Here is a 20,803-nt window from a genome sequence, read left to right as displayed (position 1 = left end):
CGACTGTCCATTTGAAACGTGGATCCTGTGTTTTGTACCTTCCTCTCCCCTTAACATGTACATAGATACCACCAGAGTTGCTCTTTGTGCTCACACTTTCAAAGGGCTTTGTTAGGAACAGGCTTAAAGAAAACCAAGGGGTCTTGATGAGACTCCTGGTGTTAATCTCACTGCTAGAAACCAAAACTGGAGTTTGTTCGTTCTCATCAAGCTCTGCCTTTCAATCTGTTTTCCTTCCCCCCCTACTTCTGGAAAGGAGGGAGTGCTGAGGCACAGAGGGGGTGGGGATGGCCCCCATGCTCCAGGAGGTGAGCTGCCTTACAGGTGAAACGGACGTCACATTAGTGCAGCTTTGGTATGAGGGCTATGATTCTGGTTAACGTGTGTTTTTTGGAAGTGTGACTTCACAGCAGTTGCATGTCAGGAGAGGCTGAAATCACTTTATTTGAGTTATGATTTCCTGGGCTGTTGAACAGGATGGGGAGGAGATGATTGGGCAAGATTGTGGCTTGTCTTTTTTTTCCTTGATGCTCTTTCTCCAGGAAGCTATCTTGCACAATGTAAACATCTTACTGCTGTGACTACATAAGACTGCGTAGCAGAGGGTTTAGAAACTGCACCAAACTATCTAGCAACTGTTCCCTTGAAGTGACACCCAAAAGATTGGGAGAAAACTCTGTGCTCAGCCTTTTGTTCCTGAAGCAATTGCGTTGTTATGTTTCCAGAGTACTGTTCAGCCATCTGCCAACAGAAAAAATGAAGGCTGCAAACTGAGAAAATAATAATAAAATAAGAGATAGAGAGAAAAAAGGAAAACATGCCAACTTTTCTGATGGTCTGATAATGCTTTGCTCCTTTTGCAGACCATTTTAGTGATGGAGTAGATTGGTTCATCCCTATTGGCGATGCTGTCAGGCACTGGAGCAGAGCACAGTTGCCCATGCCAGGCCATGCAGCGTCCCCTCCTGTTGCAAAATGGATTTGTGGTGATGGCAATGTATTGTTTTCCTCTGCTGCGGTTCTCCCTGCTCACCTTGTTCAAGATTTCTGTTGTTCAAGAGGTAGCAGAGTGGTGTTTGTATATTGTGCTTGTATTCTCAAGCTGACCTTCTCGTTCCATAATGGGTTTGGATGCACTGCCAGGGTTAATAGACTGCATCAACAATGAACGGTCTACTGTGGAGTTTCTCAGTGTTGACTAGCAAAGTAAACAGAGGTTTACTTTTTTTGTATTTGTCAAGTATTTAGGGCTAGATGCTGTGAAACGTTGTCCTGATCTGAACTCAAAAAATATGGCTGTTCTGAAAGGAGAGACATGCTCATTTTCTTCCCCATGCCTTGGCTCCCTTCAGCTGTTTTGTCATCTATACGTTAGCTGCAATCAAATTATTTTTGCTAGGTCAAGGCTGTAGTGACTTCACAGGGAAAGTTGTAAGTGGCTCAAGTCTTTTCAGATGCTCTTTGTCTTCGATTGCTTATTTGTCAAGGTTGATATGCTTTTTTTGTGGCCTCCATGATAAGCCTGCCTATTCATGTCGTGCAGAAGCGAGAACAGAAGAAAGAGCTGGGGCAGGTAAATGGATTGGTGGACAAATCTGGGAAAAGGACCACCTCCCCCACCAGTGACGCAGACCTGTTGGACAGGTCTAGCAGCAGCATCAGGGCTAATGCGCATGCCAGGATCTTGGAAAGGAGAGCAAGCCGGCCTGGCACTCCCACATCCAATGCCAGCACCGAGACCCCCAACTCAGAGCAGAATGATGTCGATGAGGACATAATTGACGTGGATGATGACTCTGCCATTGCAGAAATGGACTGTGGGCAGCCCCAGCTGAAGCGACCCTTTGAGCTTCTTATTGCTGCTGCCATGGAAAGGAACCCAACGCAGTTCCAGTTGCCGAATGAACTGACCTGCACCACAGCACTTCCAGGTGAGCACCAGCTTGTCTAGTGTTGCTGAAGATGTCTGCAGTTGCATCCTGCTGCCATCTTGCCTCTTTTCCCTCCTGGCTCCTTGGTAGTTGCTGCTCCAGTGATGCTCACTGGTGAAAGCAGAGGGTACAGAAGTGCCCCTGGTTGTCCTCCAGCTGTCCAACAGCAGGTGGCCTTGCAGTTGTGAGCTGTGGGGACACTGCTACTACATGCTACACCTTCATCAGCACTTGTGGTAGATGCTTGCTGTTGTCACCTTGTTCTGCATCATCAACCTGAAGAAAAAAATTTCAATGGTCAAAATACCTGATTTTGATTTATGGTAATAATTAGTAACAAACCAGTGACTTAATGTATAGGATGTCACTGAAACTATTAAGTATGAAATATACCTGCCTCCAAAGACAGTCTCTGTCTCAGTTAAGGCTAGATTTAGTGGTTGATAAGGGTTCTTTAAGCAGCTCTCTTTGCCTTTTCTGCTTGCCTCGCTCTGGGTTGATTATGTGTATCTAATAGAAAGAAAATCTCTGTGTGGGTAACCCAAAGTCTTTTAAAATTTACTTTCAGGTACTAGTAAGAGGAGGAGAAAGGAAGAAACCACAGGAAAGAATGTCAAGAAAGCACAACACGAGTTAGACCACAATGGTTTGGTTCCCTTGCCGGTGAAAGTCTGCTTCACATGCAACAGGTACTTGACTCTTCCAGGGAAGTTATTTGGTGTAGCTGCACCCTTCACCGGAGCAAAGTTCTTACTGGAGAAAGTAGATGACCTGTTCCCTTTCCCACTGACCTTCTTTACCTGCTTGCAGCCCTCTAAACAAATGGGGGAACGATCATCTTTGCTACGTAACAGATGTTTAACCATGGCAAGTGTAGGTGTGGCTTCTGCATGGCTGTGAAGGGTTTTAAAATGTCGCCTGAAGAGAGTGAGCCATCTTGTCTTCAGTATTTTTCTACTAAAATGGGTTTAGTAAATGGAGATATTTGTTTATGGTTTGTAAAGGAAGTATGCAAGGAGGTGACCTTTAGGAAATAGAAATCTACTGAGAGGGATATAAGCCCAAGGCAAATAGGAATATTGTGGTGAAATAGTAAATTTGAAAACCAGTAAAAAAATACTGCTGTTTTTTATAACTAAATAAAAAAAATGCATAGATAAATCCCTATTTGAAATGTCAGTGAAAACGGAAGACTTTATTTCAGGAACCCAGTCAGAGTGAGTTTCTGGAAGTGGAGTGGAGACTCAGGTGGGCTTTTGTAGAGAATACCTGATGACTTTGCCATAGAGTGAAGACTTCTTTAAAGCCTGGGGAATCAGCTGTAGTAGCTTTCTGGAGTTTGAGATTTGTTCCGAGAACATCTGGTTGAAGTAAATGTCCCAACTTCACAATGCACGATTCACCTGAGGAAAATTTTAATAACCTAAATCTGAGATTTCCTTTTGATCTCTAAATTTTTTGCTGAATTTCAATCTCTGAATGGAGCAATGCAGAACTAATGTACGAGGTCAACTTGAAAAGTTGCTTATATGAATCTGCCAGGTACTTACAGCTTTCCAGCAACGGCATCTCCTCCTGCCAGAGGACCTCTTTTGTAGTAAGGAAGCCTCACATGCATGGGCAAGTCCTTCTGCCTTGAGTGGGTCTTGCAGAAGGTCCGTATAGGTCGTTACAACTTGGAAGCCTAATTTTAGATGGAAGTAACATAGCGTAGGGGGAATTGGTGGGGATAGATAACCTGAAGTGGTTAGTTGAGCTTGCTTGTGTGTTCAGTGTATACTCTCTATTCTGTATGGGAAATAAGATATGGCACTCTCTTTGCAGGAGTTGCAGAGTGGCACCTCTAATTCAGTGTGATTATTGCCCACTCCTGTTCCACATGGATTGTCTGGAGCCACCGCTTACTGCCATGCCTCTGGGTAGATGGATGTGCCCAAATCACATAGAACACGTGGTGGTAAGCAGGACTATGATTGCAGTATGGTAACCGGATGCTGGAGTGGAACCTGGCAGGTCCATTAAAGGACAAAGTACAACAAATGTAAAACAGCTTCTGAGCTCTTATTGCTCCCCGTAACGCTTGTAAAGCTCCTGCTGCAAGCAACGCACTCTCCAAAGGAATATGATGCTGCTATCTGCAATAAAATATAAAGATGGGGGAACTCCTTCCTGTAACTGAAGCTGACAGCTCAGATTGTGGCTCACTGACAGCTTGTCTAGTTTTCAGACTGGACTCCTTAAGATCTAGATGAGCTTCCAGAACTGTGACACAAAGCAGCACAGTGCTACAAATAGGGGAAGTAATCCTTTGCATGCTTAACCCAAAAAACTTTCATTCCAAGAGGGAGTTTTCATTTGTGGAAAAGCAGTGTGCTTGAGACTTAAATACTCAGGAAACAGGGGGCTGAAACAAAGGGCTTGCGCCCAGACAAACTGCTTCTGAGAGCATTGATGCTGCTTAGTAGGCCTCTAAGTGCTTTTGTATTCATCTCCAGCAATGTGCCCTTTAACAGAAATGGTTAGTGCTGCAGGAAACAAATAGTCTAAAGCTGAGCTGGTGCTGTACTGCCAGTGCTACGAGGCGTAATGAAAGTCTTAGGGTACATTAGAGTGACCCGCAGATCCCTAACTCCTGTGGCATTATCTGATCACCCAGCTGAACCAGAAGAACTTGACCCTGAGTAATCGGTGCCGAGTATTTGACCGGTTCCAGGACACGATATCTCAACATGTTGTCAAAGTGGATTTCTTAAACCGAATCCATAAGAAACATCCACCGAATCGCAGAGTTCTTCAATCAGTAAAGAGAAAAGGTTTGAAGGTAAGTGGAAACAAGTAGGTGTTGGTGAAAATCCCCGCGTATGCATTCTAGTTTGGAAGGGACACCAGCACGCCCAGTAGAGGTGGCCTCTTGGGGCAGGAGGAAGAGGGTGGGGTCTGAATGAACATGTTGGTGAGAGGTCTGGGAGTCAGCAGTTACTTTTCACTACATGTAGGATTTAAGGAGCTCTTTTTCCACCAACCCTAAGGCTCAGCTATTTACACATAAGCCTTTAAATCCAGCACAAGCATAGAAAGTACAACACAACTTCTGGAAGGTGGCCCTACAGTCAGAGTTGGGGCTGCTGTGTTAAACCCTGCAGAGTGTTTGCTGCCAGAATGCCTGAAAAATGCCATACAGGTTTCCCTTCTTATTTGGCCTTTTTTTATGACTTGTCTTACACTGTAGCCACCACGTTGTGCTGAAGTCATGCCTGACCTAAGGGAATAAAGCCTATTAATTTCACTGTGGCTGTATCAATTGAAAGTACTTAGTCCTCAAAACTTCTGATGTATTGTGCAGGGCTCCTTTGGGTCAGAAAGCAGCAAACGCAAAGCATTGTGCTGGTTAGGCACTTTTAACTAGTCATTCTTGAGTCTCAATTGTTCTCATGTGTGATCTTCTTTCTCCACAATGTAGGTTCCTGATGCTATAAAGTCCCAATACCGGCTTCCACCCCCGTTACTTGCGCCTGCAGCAATTAGAGATGGCGAGCTGATCTGTAACGGGATCCCTGAGGAACCCTTGCAGAAGCACCTTTTGAACACTGAGCACTTAGCCAGCCAGACAGAACAACAGGAGGTAAATGAAGTCAAATGCTTGGACTCTGTGTCTGTAGTTGCTTTGGTGCAAAGATCCTCTTCCATTTCAGTCATGATCAGAGCAGTTGTCTAGGAAACCAGTCTCAAAATCATGTCTGAAGGTGATAGCTTGTCTTGTCTCTCACACCCTTGCCCATTAAAACTTCATTTTGGCTTTCCAGGTGAAATGTAAAACTCCTCATTTGACACTTCAGGGAAGTGGTGAAATAGTCTTCTGGCCTTAAGAGTGGAGTCGAGGGCTTTCTGTCTAGATGTCATCTTTATTTCCTGGCTGAGGGGAAAGTACTTTCCACTTTGATTATGTAAGGCTGCTCTCTGACACGTTTATTTGTATGTTCACGTCACATTTCTGGGCTACTTTTTATTGCTGATAGATTTTGGCTTTTAAATCAAGGTCAAAGGAGTGTTTAAATCTTGTATGAAACTTCTTGCCAGATCCCACGACGCGAAGGCATGTTGCTTTGCAATCAGTGGTGTAGTTGAGTCCTCCTGTTAGCTCAGGCGGGGTTCTTCTGTGTGGCAGGTGCACATTCACCATGGAGCTTAAAACTTGCAATAAATCTTCTGGTCTTCCTCTACCTTGTGTAAAGGGAAAGGTGCTTTCCACCCCAGCTTTGGCAGGCGGCTCCCTGTAGTGTGACGTAGATCAGCATTTCTTTCCAGCATGCTACAGAGTAAGTTGAAGGATTGTGTTTGGATAGAAGCCCGTATTAGTGAAAGACGTGTTTGTAACTAGCTGAAGAGTAACAACGCTTAATAAGTGAAGAGGAGGAGGAGTTTGGGGGTGAGGAAGTGTGTCTGCTGCCTTCTCCTTTAACCTCTGCTCCCATGTGTACTGTCCCTGGCATGGAGATAAATAGTACATAATTTTGGTTGTGCTTTTGTACCTCTGGACAAAATTTTCTCCTGATTCTAGATGAGCATCAGAGCAGATGCTGTAGTTCCAGGCTGCATCTGAGCGGTCAGCAGCACAGTGAGGCAGCTGAATTTCTTCAGGCTGGCTGAATGATGGAGTAACTGTTGAGGTTTGGAGCACTGTCTGCCTGTGGAGCTAACCTGCGCTTTTTTCTTCCTCCCAGTGGCTCTGTAGTGTTGTTGCGCTCCAGTGCAGCATATTGAAACATTTATCTGCTAAGCAGATGACTTCGCTTTGGGACTCTGAACAAACAGAGAAGGCTGATATTAAGCCTGTTATTGTGGCAGATGGCTCACTCGCCAACCCTTACCAGGCAGCTGACAAGGCACCCACACCTTCCCTCTATTCCATGTCATCCTGCACCTCAGGGATTACCACCCAGAATTCCTTGAGCTCCTCGCAACCCCAGCAGACTTTGTCACAGGAAGATGTCAACTGCAGCTCTTGTATAGATAAATCCAAGAAGGTGTCTTCTTGTGGGACTTCGAACGGGCCGACAGCCTCTGACATTAAAGTAAACGGTCCTCATTTCTACAGCGTTTCGTCCGAATCTTCAGCACAGTTGAGTGACTCCCAGAGGCTAATCGGATCTGGTAACACAATACCTGTTTTGTCTCATCGGCAAACGTGGCCTCGGCCCCTCACACCCCCAGCAAGTTGTGGACTTCTGAATCACACCATTGGAACCATTGTCAAAACGGAAAACGTAGCAGGACCTGTTTCTTGTGCACAAAGGGGTTCTGTGCCCGTCACAAGTATGCCTACGTCCATATCGAGCTCCTGTGCCAGCCTGGAGACCACCAGCACTTTGCAAAGAAAGAATGTGCAGACACAGATAGGACCGCCGCTGACGGCAGATCTGCGGTCTATGGGCTCCCCTCTGACTGCCACCAGGGCTCTCACCCCTCCGCAGGCTGCAGGAGATGGCATCTCTGCTGTTGGATCCACAAACAGATTCTGTTCACCAGCACCACCTTCAGGTACGTGCTGAACGGCTGATCTTGGCCCCAGGGCTGAGAAAGTGTTCAGGCCTAGTGTTATTCAGAACCTCAAGGCTCTAATAATAAAGCTTTTTTTATAGTTTAACTGGGATTGGGCTTTCTGTGGAGAGCCGGGAGAAGTTTCTCAAGTCTCTTCTGTCTTGGGTCCCTTCATGGGAACCACAGGATGGATTTTGGGGGCTGCATATATCTGAGAGGGCAACTCCGTGCTGAGAAGTGGGATAGTAGATCAGGTTTATTCTGGAAAGCAGCAGTAGTTTTTAAATCGGTTGGCTGCCGTCTCGCTGTTCAACAACTGGCCTCTCCGATGCTGCTGTAAACCTACCAGTTTGCTTTAAAGCACTAGTTTGGTTGCAAGATAGTCCTCCTGACAAGAGCAGCTGTCTGATACGTGATCTGGTGATCTCCATGCACAGTAACTGTTGTGGTGATGGTTGTGTCCCCTAGTACAGATGTGTTTGAAGTTTTCGGCTGCGTAGCCTTGGTGTTAGAGAAATGCAGACTTGGGAAGCTGTCTCTAGTATCTGCTAGTGTGTTAATACAGGGTAGTCACCGACTTGGATATACCATCTCTGTCCTGAGTTGAACCCAAGACCCTTGCTGTTCCACCAAAGAATAGGTACATGCATTTTAAAAACATCAAGTCAAAGGTGTTGATAGGTGCTGAAGTCAGAGAGCTGCCCATAACTCAAATTTTGCTAGAAGAAGCTTTCACTTTGAAACATTCTCCTTCTCTTGCTTCTCCCCACACCAGCTCAGCACTCCAGCTAGCAAACCCTTTGTGCATGTTGGGTTGAGGCAGTCGCTGAAAAGCACGCGATGGAGCTGTCGCCTCTCGCCGTTCCTAGCTGCTCAGTGGCAAGCTTGCGTGGAGTGACTCTAATCTGGTGATTGCAAGCAACAGAGGCAACATCTCTATTACTCTTTTTCAAATTCCTTAATGAGTAACTTGTGAGCTTTTCCTCGTGTTTGGAAGCAGTCCCCAGAGTACTTGGCTTCCTTGCTTATTGCTGAAAAAACTTGGTTACTCTGATGCTTCCGGTTTGACCATGCCCTGCTTAGAAATGCAAGACTGGGAGAAGTTTTGGTAGGAGAAATGAGACCATGCTATAGGAAACTTACTGCTTGTGGTTTGAAGAGCACTACAAACCTATGTAATTTTGCAGTTACTTAAGATGTTAAATAATTGCTTTTGGTGCAAAGCACTTGCATTCTACAAAATGCAGGTTAAAACATTATTTTGGTGTGGTGTCTTGGGAAAGGTGTAAATGTTTAGATTCTCTATCTAACATGATGTGTATATATATTTATAACAAATATTAAATTATGGTTGCTGAGTACAAAAATACAAATTGTTCATTACTTTTTTTTTTTTTTTGCCATAAATTTCAGGCTTATAATAGTTCTACCAAGCAAACCGACTCAGGAAGATCTGGTATCACAATGCATTAAAGGGATTTTGTTTTCTGGCAGTTGCTATTGCCTCTTTTAGCTGCATAGTCACTGCCAAAGCAGTAGGATTTTACTTTGTAAATAATAAAATCTGCTTATGACTGTCACATTCTTACTGGACAGTGAAGTACACCCTAGACAGGATAATCATGCAGAAATAAAAATGGGCCAGTTGTACTTTTAATGCATGTTCAGACCTAGACAAGCAACTTGGCAAGTGTGTATAGCTTCAGTAAGTTCCTGAAGCTCCTGGGGACTTGGTGCTCATCTTTCCCATCTCTGTAGGACATCACTTACAGTCTGTCGTTGCTGCTGCTTCAAACAGGGAGTAGGAGCTTAAATGTTTAGGTCTAGAATTCCTCTGACAACCGGAGGAGAGAGGCAGAAGCGGTTGGCTCTGTGCTGGAGGCACACAGTAGTCCTTCTGTGAGCAGGAGAAAGCTAATGGCCTCTAATTCAGGCCTTTTTCAAATACGTGCCTGTGAGCAAAATTAGTCATTCTGAGCAGCTTGTAAGTGAAGTGCAGCCTGAAGGCTGGGTGCATGTCTTGCGAACGTCACAGTGACATATCTTCTCTGCACCATCTTTCTCTGTAGATGGTAAGGTCAGTCCCAGCACCTTATCCATAGGAAGCGCTTTAACTCTACCCTCATCACTCACTTCAAACTCCGCAGCTATGTTGGACCTCACCAGTTCCCTGAAAGCATTTGTGGATGGCGGTGAGTATTTCGTTCATTATCAGTCTCTACTAGCCCTGTCTGTTTGCTTCCCTCCAGCGTTCTGTCTCTGCTTCAGGAGAAGTTCAGAGATAAAGGAAGGGTTGCAGTCAGGTGAGGGTGGGGCTGGGTATACATTACCTTAAATATGTCACGTGCTTCCCTACTTGTGGTGTTGCCAAGGCAGCAAGGCCAATGAAGTGTTTCTGCCTGAAGCTTTTCTGGGGAACGATCACAAAGCTATTGCACAGGCTGCTTTCCAGGTGGAATCACATGCAGAAACCTGCAGTCCTGCCATGTTGTGGTGCTAGCTGCAATCCAGAGCTGTTCCCGATGGGCATAAAGGCCAGCAACAATAGATCTTGTAGTCAAGCAGTCACCTGAGTGGTGATGCTCTAACGGGTCAGTTAATTTTCTAATTTATTTCTGCTTCTGTCAGTCTTCTCCTGGACTGGCCCGTTTTTTATTTTCCTTTTATTGCACTTGGCAAGCAATGCCAAACCTTAGTGGAGTGACTTCAGGAGGAGGAGATTGCTGAGCAGCAATCATCCATGGTGTACTGAGGCTGTTGCCAAAGACTTCTACATTTGACAGACAGCCTTTCTGGCATTGCCAGTGTGTGACCCTCTTTTTTGGGTGAACCCTGACTGCTCAGCCTGCCCAGATGACTTCTCTGCTCTCAGGAAAGGCTGTTACAGCTCTGCTTCTTCTGCCAGCTGTTTTAGCTGTAGTTGGTGTGGAGAAAGCTCTTGGAAGAAGAGGTTAGCCAGCCCCCTTGCTGCCAGAAAGCAGACCTCTGCAGGGCTTTACAAACTTAAATACTTCAAAGCTATCGGCAACAGATTGGTTTTAAAGCTCGTTAATAAATTGTCTGAATTGCCCTGTTTGGTTTAATTGACCCCACTGCGAAAGCGTGTGACTTAAGACTGAGCCTGTAGCAGCTTCAAAGAGATGGTTACAGCTTTCCTCTGTAGTGTAGGGCTAGACTTTCTAACTAGGTGATGGAGCTTCACAAGAGCCAGCCTGCTGCCCAGAGGGGCGCGGTGGCAATGTCCACCTCTGCAGGCCTGTTGATTCTGAGCCAAAAGAGCAGATCTTCAATTTGTATCAGTCTTTGTTCCCCTAAACTTCTGCTTGCTGCCTCAGCTGTAGCTCTGGCCGTTGCTGGCACTCTCCTCACACACTGCTTACAGGAGAGCATATGAAGTAATAGATCACCTATATGTAAGGTTCCTGGTATTGCAAAATTTGTCAAGTCTTTGCTGTTGAAGCAGATGGCAAGTTTGAAAGTGGGACAGTTAAATCCCCTGCAGCTCAGACTACACCTTTTCCATGAATACCTTACTAATTGCTTTTTGTTTATTGACAGAGATTGAGATAAATATGCTGGATGAGCAGCTGATCAAGTTTCTGGCCTTGCAGAGAATACATCAGCTCTTCCCTTCCAAAGCTCAGTCTCTAGCGAGCAGTGTCAGTTCCCATCAGCAATCTCCTGTGGGAAACCACATTGAAGGTAAGAACAGCCCTAGAATAGTTGGTTTATGTTAAGGTGTAGCTTTTGGGCACTCCCTTGCCTATTCATTGAAGGAGATCTCCCTTTTCTTCTGGTATCTGTCTGATGCTGCCTTTCATGTTTCTTTCCTCTTATTCCCCTGCTCTGGATATCCACTGGCCAGAAACTCCTTCAGGTTCCTCTAGTATCCCTCAGTATCTTCTGGTTTTCCGCTGGAGATCTTTAATAAAATTGTGGTTTATTCATCTTAGAATTAGCAAGAGATGGGAAGGTTCACCTGTTTTTGTGGGGTTTGGGTTTTTTGTCCTCACCTTTGAGACAGGCAAGAGAAATATGTGAATTCCTGCTCTCTCCTTCTGGAGAAGTTGCTTGTGAGACAAGCACTTGAACAGGAGAAACTGGGGCACAGAATAAATGTGTAACGTTGTCATTGCCTGGTCATAATAATGTCCCTGTCAAGCTGAAACACTAAATGCAACTAATGCAAATAGGGGAAACCAACTTGTGCTTCTGTTGGAAATCTCCCGAGTTCAGCATTGGCTTTGTTTATGGTCACTGGTATTGGTGTGCTAACACCTAAAGCTGCAAGATGAACATGGCTTCGTGTTCGTCTGCATGCAGCCAGTCAGTTTAATTGGCTTTCAAGCACTAAGTGGCCAGCCTTGTTGTGGAAGCAGTTGTCTGTTCCCCCTCTGCTAGGCCTGGGGGTAAATATCCAAGACAAGATCTTTAGAAGTCTGCTAGCAGTCAGTAACCTTCTGAAACTCTGTGCTTGCCTGCCCGCTTGCCGCTGCGCCACAGCATTCTCTAAATGCTTTGTCAATCTTCTTTTGAACGCTGCTGTAGTACACAGCACCAGGCTGTGATATGAGCTGCGTTCCTGTGCTGCTCGTTGAACAGATGAGTTCTGGAAATTCTTCAGCAGTCTGCCTTTCAAAAGGCAGATTGATGCTCTCTTAACCCATCACCCTTTTTGGGCAGGAGCGATGCATCCAGCTGACTGTTTAGCATCGCTGATGAAGTATTAGATCCAAAGCCTTTAGTGAGCCCAGCTGAGCCAGCAGAGCCAGACGGCTGAGAGGGTTGTGCCAGGCAGCCGGCAGAGGTGGGAACCTGCAGATAACAGCTGCGCTGCTTGCTGCACGTCCAGTAATGCCACTCAGTGTGGCCAATGCTCTTGCCATAGGTAGCTCTCCAAACAACCTGTCATAATCCTTGTGTTCTTTGATTTCACACTCTTGGTGTAAAGCTGTCACGCACATTTGGTGTTAGGAGAGGCCCAAATTCTGTGCATAGAAGGGGCTTACCTCCAAAAGACAGCTGCCAAAATCCTGCTAGGTCTGTACGGTCCACCAGAGTCTGGTATCTCTTCCACAGAAGATGATTTTCTGCCCAGTTGATGTAGGCATGTGAGAATATGTGATTTGAACTTGGCTGCCAGGGAGCTGCTCTGGAAGCTCAGCCCTGGACCAGCCATTTCTGAGTGTGCCGTAGGGACCAGCCTGAGGGGAGAGGAGCCACTCGGTAAATCATCCTGCCCTGGGAGCTGGGCTGCTTCCTGGGCAGGCCCTGTTCAAGCTGTGTGTTTTTCCTGCAGCTTCACTAGAAGTGAAATCACAGCTGTTAAGTTGGTGACATTCACCAGCAGCAATTTTTTTTAAGCGGCACTTTGACAGCAAGACTCAGCTCTTTGATTACCCAAAGTGGGAAAGATTAAGAAAGAAGCTAGTGGTAGGCTGTTTGTGTTTTCCTCGGTGTGGCTCCATTGCGCACGCTTGGCATTAATGTTCCCCCAGTTGCATGGCTTGTGCGGGTTGCTGGAGAGAGCAATTTTCTCTGATGACTGGCAAAAAGATGTTTAGTGCACAAACATTCCTAGAGGGTTGGGAATTGGTGTTTAGGCCAAAGCTGACTGCATCCTCCTTAGGATCTTAGATTTCTGGAGAGTCTAGTGCTGGGGACACCAAGGTCAAGCAGCCTTTGTAGCTGATAACGTTGTTCAAGTAATTTCTTTTTATCTTGCAGCGCAAAGAAAGGAAGTGCAAGCCCGGGCGGTGTTCTATCCTCTGATGGGCTTAGGGGGTGCAGTCAATATGTGCTATCGAACCCTCTACATAGGGACAGGTGAGTAGCTGTTTACTGCCCTGACCTTTCAGAATCAGGGTGGTTCTCCCTGGCCCTCCTGAAGTGTTTGCCAAGTGGGTGTCAAAGAAAACGGACCCATTGTGGCCATGGGTACTGGGATTCTTCACTACCAAGAAATGTGGAAGTTCCCAGTCCATTTGAATCTTTGTGGGGTTGCACCTTTGTAACCTGGCTGGCATCAAAATTAGCAGAATGGCTGCGCTGGAGACCTAATGCCTGACTGATGGAGAGAAGACTTAGAAGAAATTGCTTGCAGGCTTCATTTCTTTCTGCTTAGATTCTTCTGGCGTTCTGGGTGGACCCAGTAACTGTGAAATGCTCTTCAACCTTCATGGAGCTGCCTGCTAGCCTTCCCTTCCCCCACTGAAACTTTGTTCGGTGGCTTATCGCAGCATTATTCATGCAGTCCTGGGAGCACGGACAAAGGCAGTTGCTCCCCTGTTGTTTTGCTAATTGAAGTTTAATTCTGTCTGTTGTTCTCTGCTGCCTGACGGTTTTGGTTTTTTTTCTTTCTGAAATGAACTGAGCTTGTTTTGTCCTCCTGATTGACAGGAGCTGATATGGATGTGTGCCTTACAAGCTATGGTCACTGTAACTATGTGTCTGGCAAACATGCCTGCATATTCTACGATGAGGTGAGTGCTTGAGTGGTGGTTTTTCTTTTAATTTTTATTATTTGGCATGCATGGCAGTGGGAGCTGGAGATGCAGGCAGCAGGTTGTCTTTGTGTGGCACTCCTTTGTGGACTACAAAGTAAGAGCCAGGGCTGTGAATGGTTTCACTCCAGTGAAGGCTGCGTCAGCGTTTTCTGTCAAACCCTTTTCTGAAGCACAGAGCTCTGCCAGCTTGATTTCTCTGAGCTAACTGCTTGTGGACAAAGACTGACCACAAGTAAGCACTGTCACTGCTGGTGTCTAGGGAATGAAAAAGTCATAGAAACTGTTAGATACTTTTTGATCCAGCTGCGTTGCTAATAAAAGCAAAATTTTACCTGTCGACATCAAACCTCAGCTGGCACAAAACAAGGAACTGCTCAGAGTCTCTTGCTCTCAGGTGTGATGGTGGTGCAAAGTGTTTGTGCCATTTGCAGTACTCTGTATATAAATTGTTTAACTAAAATTTCAGTTAAGCTCTCAGCATAAACAGAGGTCTACATTTGCTCCTTAACTACAGTCCAGAGATTAGTCTGTTCTTGGAAGTAAATAGGTTGGCGGGTCTGCCAATAAAAGCGCCACTGGAGATGTCTCTTAGCATGGGAGCAGTCTTTGAAGCAAGACAAAATCTTTTATTTCACCATTTGTCGACGAGCTACTGAGCAGGATCCAGGATTAACCCACAGCCAGCTTTAGCCATTCCTCCAGTGCACTACAAGCTACAGAACACGCTCTGTAATGGGATCCAGACCTTAAATCTGTGTTGAAGCATCTCCTCACAGTGGTCAGTCCTAAATCAGGCTCTAGGCACTGAACTTCCATGCTCCAGCAGGCCTCCTATGGCTGTGGCTGCTCTGGAGGGAGAATTCCCCTTCCTTAACTCTGCTGCTTCTGCCCGTTGGCAGCTCACACTTGGCCTTGGTCTCTGCAGGATACTTGAAAACTTCACTCCCCGGTGCACAGGGAGTTTTTGTAACTTGATTAAGGCTTTGTAAGTCCCTGGGGGACAAGGTCTCCAGCCTTCAGATGATTCCTATGAGCTAACCTGAAATCTCTTCCACTTTCTCAGCATCCTCTGCAAAGCTCAGTGGAGCGTGATGCTGTGTCACAGTAATGTCTCCTGGCATTTCAGCATCTGCACAAGGCCTGTAAATCCCAGACTGTCGCTGTCTGGCTGCTGCTGCAGCACGCTGGGATCCCTCTTGCCATCTTGTGTCTGCTTTCCAAAGCACATCTCTTCCCTGCTAGGTACAGGTCTGGGGCCAAGTTTGCATCTAGTGTGCCTCTTCAAATGGTGTGCTCCCATTGTGAGAATCAGCTTGAATCCCTGTTTCCAAAAAATCTGTCGGTCCAAGTGCAGTAGGTAAAACCTGCTTCTCTTCGGAGCTGCTTTGGCCCTCCTTTCCCTGCCGGGAAGCAGCTCCCGCTGAAAAGACATCTGTTCTGTGAGCGTGAGCCATGCACAAGGGTCAGGTTGGTGGTCTGTGAAGCCGGGGGATATTTTAATTGCTGTTATTTAACCATCAACACAGAGGGGTTGTGCTCCAAAAAAGGGGTATGTGAGCAGAAGCCCTTCTGACTTGGTGTCTCAATTCCCACCTCTTCTTTTTTTTTTCTTTTCTTTTCTTTTTTTTTTTTTTTAATTCCAGAATACGAAACATTACGAGCTGTTGAACTACAGTGAGCATGGGACGACCGTGGACAATGTTCTGTATTCGTGTGACTTCTCAGAGAAGATGACGCCCACTCCTCCCAGCAGTATTGTTGCCAAAGTGCAGAGTGTGATAAGTGAGTGTTGAGACGGTGCCAGCCCCACACACCGCCCCGGGGAGCTGTTGGAGGGGGACAGGAGCGGGTGCAAATCCATTCCTTGGTGCCCCTTGTTCTGCACCCCTGGGAAAAGGGGGAGCCTCTCCCCGGGAGTCAGCCTGGGTTATAACCTCCCTGTGTGGGCCTGGGAAGTGCCTCAGCCTGCGGCGTGCTCTGCTGCGAGCCGCGCCACGGGTCCCTGCCTGACACCAGCTCCGGCTGGACCGAGGGGGTTCACCACGCGTGTCCTCCCCTCCCAGGCTGTGTGAGGAGCTGAGCTGGGCTGTGCTATAGGCATCCCCATCCCTGCGTGGCTTACTCCTGCTCTCCACCTGATCAGCTTCCTCCTGTTTTGGGGGGGTTTTGGTTGCCAAAATAGATAATCTTTCCAGGGCAGTGGGGAGATTCCCATTTCCCTTTCATCAGCCGCTTCCTGCAGACTGAAATGCCTCATGGCTGGAGGATCTTACCCCTGAGGCACCTCAGCAGTAGACCCTGCTGATGAAAACAAACTGTCACTGGCCTGCCCAAATCTTACATGTGTGTTTTTGTTGTGTTTTTTTTTTTTTTTTCTCCTTTCTTTTCTAGAACGACATAAAAGCAGAAAACAGGAAGAGGAGCCGCATGAAGAAGCTGCTGTGATGAATTCACAGGCGCAAGGGCAGCATCGGAAACCCTGTAACTGCAAAGCCAGCAGCTCCAGTTTGATAGGGGGCAGCGGGGCCGGCTGGGAGGGGACAGCCCTGCTCCACCACGGCAGTTACATCAAGCTGGGCTGCCTGCAGTTTGTTTTCAGCATTACTGAATTTGCGACCAAACAGCCCAAGGGGGACACTGCCTTAGTACAAGACATGGACTTGGAGGAGAAGCTTTCTCTGAAACCCCACCAGATGCCCGTGCTGCGGTCCAACTCAGTTCCCTAGGAATTTTAGGAAGAGAGCTTTGAAGTAAAGGAAAACGCCCTCAGACTCTTGCAATGCAAAAATGTACAAACCGAGGTGGGATTTTTTTGTGTCGGCCCAGAGACTGTTCACACGCCGTTTGCATGAAATGAAGAACGTTTAACTTTTTTTAATTTTTCTTTTTTGCTCAAGTTTTAGGGGCATTTGCACATATATTTGTACTATACATTTCATTTTAAAAGGAAAACTGCAGTGAGAGCAGGACGTGTCAGAGCGAGGGGCGACCGCTGTCTGACTCGAGGACTCTCTCTGACAGATAGTTCCCATGCAGTTGTAAAATAATCAGAAACTTGTTCTATTTTGTGCCAGTGACAATAGTTTTATATTAAAAGAGAAATACAGTTTTCATACAGCAAATCTATACAATATCATTGTTTTATTTAATGTAAAGAAGCGCTCTTCTTCCCACAGTTATTTTTCCCATCCCTCCCTGCTATGGTTGCACTACAAGTAGCTACTGTGTATTATGGGCAGTGAGAAATGAGTTCTTTTCCTGGTGTCCATCCTATTTTTATTTCGAATAAGGAAAAGTGTTGGATTCTGTGTAAATACATCAGTGATGGCATTTTTCAATGTTTTAAAGCTGTGTACAGTGCTACATGTGGTATGACGTTCCTCAAATTGTCTATTGTAGCAGATCGTTTGTCGTAACCTGTCTGTCTCTTTTGTTTCTATGCCACCTCCCCGCAGCAGAACAGCTAGTTCCACTGTACATAGTAATTGTAACGTTTTAGACTTTACAGAAACTTTCCTGTATTCTGTATATAAAAAAAAAATACTTCACATTCTGTTTTCCGACTGTCTGTCTGAACTCTTGTCACCACAACCTGGAGCATCCCCAGAGTATGTGCTCTCTGGGGAAGCGGAGCCTGTGCTGCGGGAAGGGGCTGTGCCCGCATGGAGCGTGTCCTGCGTGGGGATGCGGGAGGGTGCGAGGATGCTGATGTCCAGGAGTGAGGAGGATGAGGGCCGGAAAGTGATGGAGTCACAGAAGGGTTTGGGTTGGAAAAGGGACCTTGGAAGGTAAATCTAGTCCAGGACCCCTGCAAGGGCAGGCACCTCTTCACCTTAATCTGACCTTGAATGTTCCAGGAACCAGGAGCAGCTGCCGCTGCTCTGGGTGAGCGAGGTGGGGTCTGGTCCTCGGGGCACCCGTGTGCACCCCCACCCTCTCCCTTAGGGCAGCGTGCTGGGGACAAGGGGGGGGCAGGCTGCGGTTCGGGAGCAAGTTACAGGTGGGAGGTAGGCTGCAAGGGGGGGCAGGTTGTATTCCGGGGGCAGGCTGCAGCTGGGGGGCAGGTTGTATTCGGGGGGCAGGTTGCAGCCCGGAGCAGGCAGCAGCTGCGAGGGGGGGGGCACGGGGACAGGTTGAGTCTGGGAGTCAGGCAGGTTGCAGTCCGGGGGGGGAGCAATCGGCAGCCGGGGGGGGGCAGGTGGCAGCTGGGGGGAGGGGGGGGGCAATCAGCAGCCGGGGAGGGCAGGCAGCACCCGGGGGGCAGGTCGCGGCTCGGGGTCCGGAGCCAGCACCGCCCCGTGCCCGCCCCCCCGCCCCGCTGCCCCGGTGGCGGCCGCGCCGCCCCCGCCCGCCCCGCGCTCCGGTTGCGCAAGGAGCAGCGCGGTGCGGCCCCGTCCCGCCTCCCGCGGCGCGGAGCGGGGGGTGCCGGCTGCCGGGGCGGCCCGGGGCGGCGGCGGGATGGGGTGGGCGCTGCTGGGCGCCGGGCTGCTGCTGGCGCTGTACACGCTGCTCCGCCACGGGCTGCGCCGCGCCCCGCCGCCCCGCGCCCCCCCCGCGCTGCGCGGCCGCACCGCCATCGTTACCGGTGAGCGCCGGGCAGGGACCCCGCGGCTCCGGGACCGCCCCGGCCCGGCCCCGCCGCTCACGGCTCCGCTCCGCAGGGGGAAGCGGCGGCATCGGCGCAGCCACGGCGCTGGAGCTGGCCCGCGGCGGGGCCCGAGTCGTCCTGGCGGCCCGCAGCGCCTCGCGGGGGGAGGCGGCCGCCCGCCGCATCCGCACGGTGAGGGCCGCGGCACCGGCATCCCGCACACCCCCCGGGCCGTCCCGTGGGGGGCGGCAGGCACCCTTGGGGGTCCCCCAGCGCTGCCCTGGGGTGTCCCTGGACACGGCGGGGGCACCCCGAGACACCCACCCCCATGGGACATCCCTGGGCATCACACGGGCGCCCCCATGGGACCCCCCAACTACCCCAGGGGCACCCCGAGACACTCACCCCCATGGGACATCCCTGGGCACCCCCAGGACACACCTGGGCACCCCCAAGAAAGCCCCACGGGACACTCCCAAGCATTCCAGACACCCACAGTGTGGGCACCTCCAGCCTTGGCATTGGGCACCCACCCACCCCCCAGCACCCTGCAGCCCCCACCCCAGGCAGCGTACCCCCATCATCCCAGAGAGAGTGCCCCATCCCGGGCAAGGTGCCCCCATCCTGGGCAGGGTACCCGATCCTGGGCAGGGTGCCCCCCTCCTGGGCAGGGTACCCCCATCCCGGAGAGGGTGCCCCCCCTCCTGGGCAGGGTGCCCCCCTTCCGGGCAGGGTACCCTCCTCCCGGGCAGGGTGCCCCCCCGACCCTGCCCCAGGCTGTGTGTACCCACAGGAGACAGGGAACGAGGAGGTGCGCTTCATGCAGCTGGACCTGGCCAGCCTGCGCTCAGTGCGAGCCTTTGCCAGCACCTTCCTGCGTCAGGAGCCTCACCTGCACCTCCTCATCAACAACGCCGGTGAGTGCCGGGCCCCCCGGCCCCCCCGCACCCCCACCGTGGGCTGCCATGGCTTCCTTTGCAGGCGTGAGCGCCGGGGGCACGACGGAGGACGGCTTCAGCCTCCCCTTCCAGGTGAACCACCTGGGCCATTTCCTGCTCACCCAGCTGCTGCTGGAGCGGCTGCAGAGCTGCGCGCCCAGCCGTGTGGTCATCGTCGCCTCCCGCGCCCACTGTGCTGGCCGCCTGCGCCTCGACACCCTGGGCCGTGCCCCCCCCGGGCTGCTCTCCACCTTCCAGGACTACTGCGACAGCAAGTTGGCCAACGTGCTGCATGCCCGCGAGCTGGCCACGCGCCTGCAGGGCACCCAGGTGACATGCTACGCCGTGCACCCAGGTAGGGACTTGGCTTACCATCAGCATTTGCATGGGGTGTTCTTTGCACTGGGTGTCCCATTGTGCAGGGCGTTGTCTGCACGGTGCGTGGTTTGCAGGGAGCAGCAGTGTGCACAGGGCTGCCTTTGCATGGTGCACTTTTTGCACGGTGCGGACTTTGCACGGAGAATTCCTGCATGTGCAGTATCCCGCTGCACAGAGCGTCCTTTGCATGGTGACTCCCTTTGCATGGAGTATCTGTTCACAGGGTGCACTGTTGCACAGTGTCGCTTTGCATGATGCACTTTTTGCACAGTGCACCCCTTGCACAAAACATCCCTTTGCACGAGTATTCCTCGGCACATTGCATCTGTTTGCATGGTGCACTTTTGCACAATGTGCTGTTGGCACAAAACATGCCTCTGCACAGTGTGTCCCTTTGCCGGGAGCATCTCTTGGCACAGTGTCCCTGTGCGTGGTGCACCCCTTGGTGCACTCTTGCACGGAGCACCGTGCACCACTGACCCCGACACCACCGGCCCTGCTAGGCCAGGACAGGGGGTGCGACACGGCCGTTTCCCGTCACCCCAGGGTTCGTCAACACGGAGCTGTTCCGCCACATGCCGCTGTGGCTGAAGCCACTTTTCCAGCCGCTGGCCTGGCTCTTCTTCCTGGACGCGTCCGAGGGCGCCCAGACGTCCTTGCACTGCGCCACGCACCACGGCCTCGAGCGCTTCAGTGGCCGCTACTTTGCCAACTGCCGCCCGCAGGAGCCGTGGCCGGCAGCACGGGACGACCGGCTGGCCCAGGCGCTCTGGGAGGCCAGCGAGAGGCTGGTGGGGCTGGTGGGGCCCGGGGGGAGCCCGTCGCCTGCCCCCGCCACCGTCCTGCAATAAAAATTACGTTGGTGACAGAGAGGGGGATGTCTGTCAGCTCCTGCGCCCACGCGGCACCAGGGTGGGCGTGCAT

The 20,803-nt window shown here is 49.8% G+C and overlaps 2 protein-coding genes across 2 annotated transcripts in view; both read left to right on the top strand.

The window, feature by feature from the left end:
* PHF12 (PHD finger protein 12) overlaps positions 1-17,523 on the top strand; it is a 33,026-nt gene extending 15,503 nt beyond the window's left edge. Inside the window, exons 4-15 of the mRNA XM_055796299.1 lie at positions 1,544-1,931; positions 2,500-2,620; positions 3,756-3,888; positions 4,588-4,752; positions 5,392-5,553; positions 6,653-7,469; positions 9,539-9,661; positions 11,028-11,171; positions 13,197-13,295; positions 13,869-13,951; positions 15,619-15,757; positions 16,367-17,523. Of these exons, the coding sequence (XP_055652274.1) occupies positions 1,544-1,931; positions 2,500-2,620; positions 3,756-3,888; positions 4,588-4,752; positions 5,392-5,553; positions 6,653-7,469; positions 9,539-9,661; positions 11,028-11,171; positions 13,197-13,295; positions 13,869-13,951; positions 15,619-15,757; positions 16,367-16,701 (2,709 nt within the window). The 3' untranslated portion in view covers positions 16,702-17,523. The remainder of the gene's footprint in view (positions 1-1,543; positions 1,932-2,499; positions 2,621-3,755; positions 3,889-4,587; positions 4,753-5,391; positions 5,554-6,652; positions 7,470-9,538; positions 9,662-11,027; positions 11,172-13,196; positions 13,296-13,868; positions 13,952-15,618; positions 15,758-16,366) is intronic.
* A 796-nt stretch (positions 17,524-18,319) lies between these two features.
* DHRS13 (dehydrogenase/reductase 13) lies at positions 18,320-20,751 on the top strand. Its single transcript, XM_055796304.1, has 5 exons — positions 18,320-18,560; positions 18,637-18,755; positions 19,357-19,480; positions 19,545-19,856; positions 20,426-20,751. Exons 1-5 carry the CDS (start codon positions 18,434-18,436, stop codon positions 20,728-20,730), a joined length of 987 nt encoding a protein of 328 aa, XP_055652279.1. The 5' UTR covers positions 18,320-18,433; the 3' UTR covers positions 20,731-20,751.
* Positions 20,752-20,803: the final 52 nt, after the last annotated feature.

The sequence above is a fragment of the Falco peregrinus genome, chromosome 2 (assembly GCF_023634155.1).
Source record: "Falco peregrinus isolate bFalPer1 chromosome 2, bFalPer1.pri, whole genome shotgun sequence".
Taxonomy (NCBI): domain Eukaryota; kingdom Metazoa; phylum Chordata; class Aves; order Falconiformes; family Falconidae; genus Falco; species Falco peregrinus.
The sequence above is the reverse complement of the archived record's forward strand: the minus strand, read 5'-3'. Positions and strand labels throughout refer to the sequence as shown.

Coding starts and splice junctions, on each gene's coding strand:
- DHRS13 (XM_055796304.1), top strand. CDS start 18,434: ATGGGGTGGGCGCTGCTGGGCGCCGGGCTGCTGCTGGCGCTGTACACG. Junction 18,756..19,356: donor CCGCCCGCCGCATCCGCACG/GTGAGGGCCGCG, acceptor GTGTACCCACAG/GAGACAGGGAACGAGGAGGT. Junction 19,481..19,544: donor CCTCCTCATCAACAACGCCG/GTGAGTGCCGGG, acceptor CTTCCTTTGCAG/GCGTGAGCGCCGGGGGCACG.